At 56.1% G+C, this 11,385-nt stretch overlaps 1 protein-coding gene across 1 annotated transcript in view; it reads left to right on the forward strand.

Moving 5' to 3' along the window:
- The window catches only part of QSOX1 (quiescin sulfhydryl oxidase 1), a 41,641-nt gene extending 36,053 nt beyond the window's left edge, over positions 1 to 5,588 (forward strand). The window contains exons 12-13 of the mRNA XM_045297981.1: positions 1,242 to 1,421; positions 3,893 to 5,588. Coding sequence (XP_045153916.1) covers positions 1,242 to 1,421; positions 3,893 to 4,683 — 971 coding nt within the window. The 3' untranslated portion in view covers positions 4,684 to 5,588. The remainder of the gene's footprint in view (positions 1 to 1,241; positions 1,422 to 3,892) is intronic.
- Positions 5,589 to 11,385: the final 5,797 nt, after the last annotated feature.

Below are 11,385 nucleotides of genomic sequence, written 5' to 3' on the forward strand. Positions count from 1 at the left end.
ACCTAACCCTAACACAAGCACCACCTTACCCTAACCCACCCACTATCACCTAACCCTAACCCAAGTACCACCTTACCCTAACCCACCCACCATCAACCACCTAACCCTCACCCACCACCACCTAACCCTAACCCACCCACCACCACCTAACCCTAACCCACCCACCACCACCTAACTAACCTTAACCCACCACCACCAGCTAACCCTAATGCACCCCTCCACCACCACCGAGGGTGCTGTGGGGGCAGCATGGGCTCTCTTTACTGTGAGGGTCTTCACCATTCGGGATGGACTAGGTTCAGGGAAAATGGATGGTTCAATAAAGAAAGAAGGAAGTCCGAAAGAAGGTGAGGGGAGGCTGTGTGCAAGCCAGTGGACGATCAGGAGGTAGAGCTGGCCACGGCCACCTGAAGAGGATGCAGGAGAAGGTGGGGGGTGGGGGGAACGGAGAGGCACAGGGTGAGTATGGCGCTGGGGTTGGTGGGAGAGGCGGCATGGGGAGTGTGGCAGGCACAGTGCAGTAAGGGGGGGAGGGGGGCAGTAAGGGGGCTGGGAAGGGGTGCGGACTAGGAGATTGGTTTTCCAAGGGCTGGTTCTGCAGTTGGAAGCAGCAGCTTGGAACCTTGTGATAGGAGGGAGAATGCTGGCTCCGCCTCCAGCCCTAAGGTATGGGAGACTAAGGATTCAGAGCGCTAAGGTACCTTCAGAAGGGGCCAGGTTTCAATGGGGCATGTTCAGGGCCCCGCTGAGGCAGTTCAGAGGGCCTGGTTGACACAAGCTAAGGCTATTAGAACAGCTTAGGCCAGGATGGAGTTATAAGAGCGTTAGGGTGCCAAGCAGGCCAACGTCGGTAGGGCCAAACAGATGTGGGACTGGTGAGTGGGCGCTCTGAGCCCTGTCCACCTCGTCAGCCCCTTCATAAAGAACCTGGTACCCTGCTGGAGAGTTTGAACCCCATCCCGAACAGGCGATCAGACTTTTGGATGAATGGCAGAGAAAAGGAATGGGGGTGGGGGTGGTTAGGCGTTGGGGATAAGATGGGGCCAACTCTAAAGTGGTCCCTGAGAGGGAGGGGGGGTGCACCAAGAAGACAGGGCCCCCATACTGGACAGACTGGGCATGGGGGAGCCAGTGGAGGGGTGACCATGGTGGGCCGGTAGAGGGTATGGTGGTGGGGGCAGCAGGAACAGGCACCAGAAGAGGACCCTCCCTCCCACTAACAGCATCTCCTCTCCCTGTAGCCAAGCCCCAGGAGGCCCTCCAGGCCATACGGGGCTACGTCCGGTACTTCTTTGGCTGTCGAGACTGCGCCCAGCACTTTGAGAAGATGGCGGCCGCCTCCATGCACCGGGTGGACAGCCTGGACGGTGCCGTGCTCTGGCTCTGGACTAGCCACAACAAGGTCAACGCACGCCTCGCAGGTACGGAGGGCCATCGCCAAGGCCAGAGGTGTCCACAGCAAGGGCAGTCGAGGCTGGAGGTGGGGTTGGGGTTCACTCGCTGTCCCACAGTGCCTCACAGCTCGCAGAGACCTTCTGGGGGCCTCGCCAGCCCTCTTGATCCATGTCCGTATCCTTAGCCCCATTTTCTAGATGGGGAAACTGAGGCTTGGATGCTATGAGACCCCGGTTTTCCAACACCACAGCTGATCTTTACCCTGCTCCCGGGACGTTGTCTGGTTGCTGGGCTCCCCAAACTCCTGCCACTCCAGCCCTGTCCCCTGGCTGGCATCCTCTACTCAGACAGACAGAGAGAGCTGGACCCCCCATTCCCTGGGCTGGGGCTCCTGTGTGAATGGCCTGATAAAGAGACTGGTCCTTCCTGGAAGCATAGGGACTGCTGCCCATAAGGGAAGGCCGCGTCTTCTCTGGGTTCCCTATTCACAAGGTTCTCCCACCCGCCTACCCCCACCCACCCACCCCACCCCTGCCAACATCTGAATGGGTCAGCAGGCAAGTGCATGAGGAGGTGGGGGTGGGGGTGGTGGAGCCATCTGTGGACAGTGGGCTGCGTTGTCAACAGGCCGGGAGGTGGGTGGAGCTGAGGTTAAAGGAGCTGAACTGAGCAGGTGGTGGGTGCAGTGCCTGCACTTGGTCTTGATCTCTGGAGACCTGGCAGACTTTGAAAAGACACGTGCCTGCTCTCTCCTCCCACTGGCCCCCACCCCGCCCTGCTCCGCCCCGCCCCCTGCCACCAAAAGCTCCACTTAACCCTCCAGCCCCATGACCTGGGTGACCTTGGCAGGCTCCCCCTCTCCCTCGGGGCCTCGCTGTTGGAGTGCAAAGGGGTCCACCTGCCACTGGACAGACCCCAGTCTGGGGTCCCTCCCCAAATGGCCAAAGGCAGTACCTCTCTGGCTGGGCCTTTCTGATCAAATGGATGACTTTTACCTACGCTCTGCCCCAAGGAGCTGCAGCCCACCACCTGCCCCCAGCGCCACCAGGGCTCCTTTAAGACTCTTTAGCAAGTCTGTGCCCAGTGCTACTAGGCAAGGCCTGGCTACTAGGACTCCTTCCTGGGACTCAGCCCCTGGAAGCTACTTGTTGCCCTTCCAGAGGTAGTCACGCTTTCTGACTTTGGCATGGTTGGTGCCAGCAGCGGCGGCTCTGTCCTGGTGGTCGACAGCTTCCATTTTCCTATGAAAACATTTAGGAGCAGGCAAGAGAGCTGGACATACTGGCTTTCCATGAGCGCTGGGGCTGGGAGCTGGACTCAGGCCTCTGCCTGGACAGCCACCCAGGTGGGCCCCTCGCCGCCTGTGATCAAGGCAGCCCTCAGACTCGCCCCGGCCCCCCTTTTCTCCATCCAGATCTCAGGAACGCACCCAAGAAGGAGACTACTTAGTGCCTCTAGCCCAGCGGTTCTCAACCTGTGGGTCTCCACCCCTTTGAGGGTCAAATAACCCTTTCACGGGAGTCCCCTCATTCATCACAGTAGCAAAATTACAGTTACGAAGCAGCAACGAAAATAATTTTATGAAAAAAAGAATACAGTGAACCCTCGTTTATCGCGGTTAATTGGTTCTAGACCCTACCGTGATAAATGAAATTCCGCGAAGTAGGATTCCTTATTTGTAAATAAAATATTTTCGTAGTTAGAGCATAGAGGACATGAAAAAACACCCTTTAATCACCATTACACTCGTATTACCCAATTTATTAAATGAAAAAGGGAAAATACAGTAAAACATTTTGGACGTTACAATTATCATTTATTTATTATATTATTTATGGCATGTAGTTTACAGTATTACATATTTCACATTATTTTACATAGTTCTTACAAATACTGTAATCAATAGCCTATCAAATGACTTAAAGGATGTACTCTACAGGTGGGTCGCCGTCTTTTTCCTCTGAAGGAGCGGGTGTAGGCAGTGGGTGCTGTTACACAAAAATCACTATAGAGTGAAGCTGCGGAAGTTGAAGCGCAAAGTGGCGAGGGTTCACTGTAATTTTATGGTTGGGGGTCACCACCTCATGAGGAACTGTATTCAAGGGTCGCAGCATGAGGAAGGTTGAGAACCGCTGCCCTAGCCAGCCCCTCCTCACCCCCATCAGCTTGGTGCTGAGGTTCGTTGCTGTAGAATGAACAAGAAGAGCGACTCTTGTCTTTAAAGGCAGACGTCCTCTACTTAGGGAAGTCATCTGTCATCACTGGGTAGACTAGAAATACGCCATGTAACGTGTTTTTGTTGTTGTTTTTTTTTTAAGATTTCTAAAAACTCAACAGTAGCAGACCAACAAAAGGCTGCAAGACAAGCCATTCTATTCTGAACCCTGCCCCTCCCACATCTCACCCAGGGGCTCAGACTGGTGGGGGCACCTGTGAGGGAGGAGGGCATCTGGGTGGGCCCAGGTGTCACCGCCGGCTGTGTTGCTTCTCTCTCCAGGTGCCCCCAGTGAGGACCCCCAGTTCCCCAAGGTGCCCTGGCCCACCCGTGAACTCTGCACTGCCTGCCACAACGAGCTCCAGGGTGACCCCGTCTGGGACCTGGGTGCCACCCTCAGCTTCCTCAAGGCCCACTTCTCCCCTCGGAACATGGTCTTGGGCCTTCCTCGAGCTGAGCCCGGCCTCAGGGCTGCCGGGGCGCGGAGGGCAGGCACCCCGGAGCTGGAGATGGGAAATGCAACTCTGGGTCCTCGTGAGGCGTCCATCACCATGGGCCCTGGCATGGAGGCCCCCAGACTCACCGTTCTAGATGTTCCAGATGTTCCAGCTGAGCAGCCAGGGGCAGGGCTCGCGCATGCACCGGGCCCTGACCTGGGTATGATCAGTGCTGCACCGGACCAGGGGCCCCCTGCGCCCACGGTGGAGCTCCCGGGGGATGAGCCCGAAGAGCTCGAGGGGCAGCGGCACTTGAGCAAGCGGGACACGGGAGCCCTGCTGCTGCCTGACCTCCCGGCTGAGCTGGACCCGCCCAGGGGCCCTTCAGGGCTGAGGCACCACGTAGGCCGGCGCTCCAAACAGCTAGCCAGCATCCCTGATGGGGAGCCTGAGCCTAGAGGCGGGCGGGGCCGAGGCCAGTGGCTGCAGGTGCTGGAAGGGGGCTTCTCCCACCTGGACATCAGCCTGTGTGTGGGGCTCTACTCCCTGTCCTTCCTGGGCCTGCTGGCCGTGTACATCTACTTCCGGGCCAGAATGAGGGCTCTGAAGGGCCGCACAGGCCACTCCGCAGCCTGACCCACAACCCGGGGGGTGGGGAGGCAGGACAGGGAGCCGCTCTCCATGAGGCACTTCCAGCAGCAACCTCCCTCCCCCACCCCCACTCCCCTCTTTCCCAGCCCAGGAGAACAGGAGGTCCAGGGAAGCTACTTGCTCCAGTGACCCTCCTTGGGTCTTCTGGGAAGAGGGTGCTGACATAGCTCCAGGGGCCAGAGCCACCTAAAAGCAGGGCTGGGGTGCAGCCTGGGGCAGCGGGTCCCAGGGGCTCAGACCCAGCCCCTGACCCAACATCACTGTTTTTCAGCTTGTTTGCAGCCCTGCCCCACTCTTGCCTTGCGGAAACCTCAACATCACCCGTTTGATCTTGGCCCTAAACTGGGCAAGGGAGGCCAGTTTCCAAGGCTCTCCATCCAGAGGGGGTCCCCTTGGTGGGGCGGGCATTCCAGGGCTGTCTGCACCAGAGAGGAAGAGGAAGGCAGACCTCTGCCCTTCCTCCGCCCCTCAGACCTCCTGGGTGGGGTTTGGCTTCAGGTGGTTGCTGGAAGCCTCAACCCAGGTGCCGCAGGGAGAGGCTACCTGGTCTGAGGGTGGGTGGCAGTGGCTGGGCTGCAGGCGGTGGCTGGCATGGTGGGGCTTGATGGAGGAAGGCAGTGGGTGGCTTGGCTTTGGAGTGAGGTGAACTGGGAGGAAAGAATGGTTGCTTTGAAAATGCGTTGGCTTCTCCCTCCTGGGCTCCACCCCTCTCTTTTGGCTTCCAGAATAGATGCTGATCTTTGAATGCAAAGGGTGCTGGGCGGGGGTAGCAGGGGTGCTGTCCTCCACACCCCACTTCCCAGCAGGTGGAGGGAAACGCTATGAACTCACGCCTTCCCCACTCTCCCCTCTGCTGGGGCGTGGGAATAAATTATTTTTAGTAAAGCACACATCAGTGTGTCCTCTCACTTGCTGCCTAAAGGCCTCGCGTTCACTTCAGCCAGCCCGGGGTATGCCCAGTGCAGCCTTACCTGGCATCCCACTGTGGAGGGTGCCCACTTCCCCCAGGATGGGCCCTCTGGGCCGCCAGTGCCGGCAGTCTCCAGATGTGCCAGAACCAGGCTCGGCTCGGGCGACCTCCTGTCCTAGGGGACACATGTTTCTGTTCTCGCAGCCCTGCTCAAGACACCTGCGTGCACACCTCTGCCTCTAGTCAAGGAAAGGGCTGGGTGTGTGCCATGGGAGCCGCCCTCCGGGCCCCCCCCCTCCCCACCCCTACCCCTACCCACCCCCGCCCCTGTGCTGGCCGCTGGGCTGCAGTATTAGGGACTGCTCCTAATCCACCCACCCAGCTTTGGGAGGATCAGAGCGGCTGATAATGAACCTCATTAAGGGGAAGCAGGAGCCACAATCCGATTTGGGGTTTTCCTCCGACCTCTTCCCTGTGCTCAGACGGCCTCAGCACGGGGTGCAGCAGGTGGGGTGATTTGCCCGGCAGCTGGGATGGGGGCTGGGCCAGGCTGGGGTCAGCTCCCCCCTCACTTGGTTCTGCCCCATTTTCCCTCTTTAGCCACCCAGCCCTTCTGGGTGTCTCCCAGCCCAGAGCACCTCTCTGCAGCCCCTGTCCGGGGTCCCGTCCAGCAGGGTGGGGGAGTGGGACCCTGCTCCAGTCTCCTTGGTGCTCCATACTCCTGGGCCAGCTCATCATCGCCCGACCCCCAGCTCCTGCCTGAAGGCCCAAGAGAGGCGAGCTCTCGAGGCCTGGGTGGCGGCAGCCCACCAGCCCCTGGCTGGGCATCTTGGAGGCTGACGGGGCCATACAGTGGGTACAGCAGTCCTGGCCTGGAAGAGCTTCCTGGGGGCCAGTGCCCAGTGAGTCCACAGGCCAAGTCCATGGAGCACCCGCTCCCCATTGTCCATACCTGACCAGTCCAGTGTAGGGGATTGCTGGTAGCAAGTCCTCATGATGTGATCTTAAACCAGACAGGGCTGTTTAAAATTAGGACCATTCATTCAGGAAGAGCTGTCACTGGCAGCCCAGCCCCTTGGTGCTGGTCAGGGTCCGGCCACTGGCTGTGGGTCTCCTTCGCTACCATCTCCAGCAGCCAGCTCAGCCCCTCTGATTGATACCCTGGGTGGGCCCCGCCCACTGCCTAGCCTTGTTGGCTCTCACCTTGATTTCCCCAGGGCTCTGGCAGCAGCTTTGATGAACTGGCTTCCCCACCAGCTGGTCCCCTCCCCCACCCAGTCTGCCAGGCTGCAGGCCTCCGTCTGGGTTCCTTCTCTGCCCCCTGGGACAGCTGCTATGGCCGGAGAGGACTCTGGGCCGCCTGTTGCGGGACTGGGGTGTGATGGAAGAGTTCCTCCAGGAGACAGTTGAGCTGGGCTCTGACAGATGAGTGTGTGCTCACAGCTGCTCCGGAGATACCCGAAAGCCCAACAACGAAAGAGACAGACAGACAGACAGACAGACTGGAAAATGCAAAGCCAAGAACTACTTGTAAGGACCTTCTTAAATGTGACACTTGGCTCAATGGTAGAGGTAAGACCAAAAAGAGGCATGGACCCTGCTCTACGGCAGTTAGTTATATTAGAGAAGGAAAGGCAGACAGTAAATGAGCTGGGGGGTGTGGGGTGGGGGGTTGTTATAGAAGGGGTGCCCAGGGAGACTTGAAGGATGAGAAGCCTTGAAGCAGCCAGGCCCCTCAGAAGCCACCTCTGGGCTGAGGAGACTCAAGAGGGACACCCCACCATTGATCTAGCTCAGTGGTTCTCAACCTGTGGGTCTCGATCCCTTTCACAGGGGTCACCCAATTCCTAACAGTAGCAAAATGATAGGAAGTAGCAACGAAAATAATTTTATGGTTGGGGGGTCACCACAACATAAAGAACTGTATTAAAGGGTTGCAGCATTAGGAAGGTTGAGAACCACTGGTCTAGCTCCTTCCCAGAGCCTTGGCTTAAGTGGGGGTGAGGAGCCGGATGCCACCCATCCTCAGTGTGTAGAGAAGTGGGCTTCCTGGAGTCCCAGGGTAGCCTGAGTCCTGCAGGAAAAACTGGAGAGGCCCCAAGAAAGCCATCAAATCTGGCCTCTGGCTGGGAGAGCCACGTCCAGCCGTGGCAAGTCTGCCCTCCGGCTTTGAGCCCGGCTCCCCACCCTGGGGTCCTCTTCTATCTGTGGAGTTAGGTGACCTACCTTGCTGGATTGCCCCACTAGGCAGGGAGTACAAATAGCCCGTTGTCCATGTGATGAGCCTGTTCAGTGCTGAGCTGCTCACTGCAAGGTCGGTCGCTCAATCCCACCAACCACTGCTTCCGGAAAGTTCTCTGCCCTGTTGGGGCTTATGAGTCAGAATCAACTCAGTGAGGGGGTTAGTGTGAGGCATGGTTCATGTAAGTGTCCTGCCTTAGTGCAGAGAAGACTCATGGGCCCTGTTCACACAGGGCTTTCCTGGAGTTAGGTGTCCAGGTGGTAACCCTGAACCGCTTCAGCAGATGCCACTGAGCCTGTGGGAGAATCCGTGTTAACGGCTAGTTAGGAGGTGCTCAGAGGCAATCATGCCTCCCACCCCCATTCTGCCATGGCAGGCAGGGATGGGCCTCTTCGGGGGGCTCCTAATACTACTCTGATTTTGTCGCCATCTTAAAAATGTTTATAACAGAATTACTAGTGATGATGTTCACCACGTCTTGGACAACATGTAGTATGATTCTGGTTTTAGAGATGAAAAAACTAGACAAAGAGATTACAAACACCCTATTTTCTGTGCTCCCCACCTAAAAACAAATGAAGTGGCCTAAGGGCTCCTAGGACTTATGTGCAGTTCCCACTCCCACCCCAGAACCCCAGTTGCTATTCGCTTCTTGCAGACACTGCTGTGGCCCATGTTCTCTTCCCTTTGGGACGCTTAGATTTTCCTGTGAGACTTCATGTGAAGGTGTTGGCACTAGAGTGGACAACATCCAAGTGGCAGCCCGCCTCTCCAAGAACAGAGATTCTGACTAGCTCTCTGGGTTTCCGAGGTCTGTGTGTCTTTCTAGGGGGTGTGTCTGTCCTGTGTTGGTGGCAGGAAATGGAGATACTCCCAAGGAAATTCACCTTTTTTTAATTGCTTGCCCATTCTCTACATAGGAGAGGAAGTACCCCCACTCCACCCCACCCCAGGCCCATCTCAGATCCATTGGGAAAGAAAGGGGTGCCTTTGATTTCAGCCCCTGTAGTTTCCTTGGGCCGTACTCACAATGCACTTTAAACTGGGGGTGGGAAACTTTAGGAAAACACATGTATTCTCTCTTGCTTCTGGAGATGAGAAATCCAAATTTACCGGGACCGGGCCATGTCTCTGAAGGCTCTTGAAGCTCCTTCCTAGTCTTCCAGCTCCAGGGGCCCAGGCACTCCTTTTTTGAGGCTCTCCAGACTCTGCCTCCATCTTCACAGGGCCATCTTCCTTCTGTGTACCTCTGTCTCGAGGGTGCACCCGTAAGGGTGCCACGCATTGAATTAGGACTCGGAGATTAGGGCCCTCACATAACTTTTTGGATACAAGTCAGTCTCTAAGTAACTGGCGGAGGGTAGGGAGGAGTATAATCTGCTGCAGAGGCTCAAAAGGTTCGTTCTTCACTTGGGGGTCTTGTTAAAGGGTAGCTTCTGCGTCAGTCTATCTGGGGTGGAAATGCAGGCTCCCAGCCGTGGGTGAAGTGGAACAAACCTGCTCTCTTGGCTCTGCTGCCAATCAGATGGGTGAGGCTGGATGTGAGCCTTCCTTGCAGCGTCCGCTTTCTCTGGAAAATCCGGGTCAGAAATGTATCCTGACTGCCGTAGGGCCCCCTTACCTCTCTATGATTCCTGCTGCTCTATTGTCGGCCCAGTGTGGGGAGCAGAGGCGAGGGGTTGTTCCTGCAGAACCTTCTGGAGAAAGGACATCAGGCTGAAGGAAATCACAGCTCCTGGTTTATATATTCCTATGGAATCCCGCCTAAACGCAGGACCTCCTGTGAACAGGAAGCCGTGGCAGAGCCCTGCACTGCACCGCCTGACTCCCACACAGTCCCCCCAAGTAGGCTTCTCTGGGGACAGCCCAGTACCCTGCCCAACACATGCGCTTCTCCGACACCTTCGGTCACGCCAACCTCTCGGAGGGGAAAGTGCTGCTTCGTGAGTCCTCAGCTCGAAGGAATAAACTATTTCTATACCCAACTCTTGTGCCGTGATCATCTCTTCCTGGTGCCTGCTTCTGCCCCCTGCACACCAGTACATGGCTCTGGGCATCTGGGCTGGGTCCTGACTGCACACCCCCCCCACACACACTGCCTTTTCCCCTTCCTCTCCAGCCAGCTCATTCTCCCCTCCCCGACCACTGGCCTTCCTTAGCCCTCCTGCCTCCGGAGGTCTCAGAAACTCAGGATCCCAGGTCCTTCTGCAGAAGAAGGGGTCTCCCAAAGCCTGGCCCTCTGCATGGAGAAGAGCACCCCCATCCGTGGGGAGCATCACTGGCCTCCAGGAGGGTCACTGGGGGTGCATAGCACCGACGGCACCTCCCTGGTCACCTTGCTCTGGGTTTCACTGTCGCCCAGTAGGGCAGGGAGGGAGAGCGCTGGAGGGAACAAGGCAGAGATGGAGGACCTCTGGCGACCTGAGGGGAGGCTGAGCCACTGGGGTACTGACCTTGGGGGAACTGAGGAAGACCCAGGGGACCACTCCCTAGATCTCAAGATGAGCTCCCACTCATCTCAGACTACATCGAGGGAGCAAAAGGCTCACGGGCTGTGACTTCTCCCTGTTTAACCTCCCACCGATGGCAGGGCTCACCTCACCAGTGTCTGCCTGGAAGCCTTCGCCCACCTCAGAAGGGCTGCTCGTAGTTGGAAGGGACTGAACACCTTCTGTAGCTGGAATCTGCTTTACCACATCTCCACTGAGCTCTCAAACTGCAGGGCTTCTGAGGCTCAGGCTTCTGCTGTAGAGAGGAGGGATTGCTGAGCAAGTAAGCCTGAGAGTATTGATGATTTGGGTGAAATCCAGCTAAGATACCACTTCACATTGAGCACCAAAATAAATTCCTGTAGGTTTACAAATGAATGAAAAATAAGGCAGCAGAAGATAAATTATAAAAACAGTGGACAATATAAAGTGAGAATTTGGTCTACTTGACTGCATCAACCTTTTAAAAATAGAGTTAAAAATAGAAAAAAAAAAACCCTGCATATCTGACATGAGAACTATATGCCATAAATATGTCAAAGGCATATGAATATTATATAGTGTATAATTTCAAGAATGCGATCTGTGTGTACTGCTATGAAACGTTCAAGAAGGCACAATTTTAGTCAAAATAAAATGGTTGGAATATGTATGAATGTTTGTCTAGAAAGAGTCTGGGAGAATGTTATCAAACTACAAACTGGCTGTATTTAGGACACTACCATCCATTTGGTTCCAGCCCCCAGCGACTGTTGACAGGACAGACTAGAACTCCTCTTTGGTTTCTGAGACTGTAAATCTTAAGAGGAGCACACAGTTCGCCCTTGGAGTCACTGGAGGCTTTGAACCATCAGCCTTTTGATAGCAGTCAAATACTTAACTCACTGTGTCACCTGGATTTCTTGACATAAGATTAAAATACCCCACTGCTGTCTAGTCAATCCTGACTAATCGAGACGGAAGCTCTATGGGATCAGACTGCCTCATCTTTCTCCCCTGGAGTAGCTGATGGGTCTGAACCATCGACCTTTTGGTTAGTAGTCTTA

The sequence above is a fragment of the Echinops telfairi genome, unplaced genomic scaffold (assembly GCF_000313985.2).
Source record: "Echinops telfairi isolate 266 unplaced genomic scaffold, ASM31398v2 ScPeMD7_7424;HRSCAF=8462, whole genome shotgun sequence".
Lineage (NCBI taxonomy): Eukaryota > Metazoa > Chordata > Mammalia > Afrosoricida > Tenrecidae > Echinops > Echinops telfairi.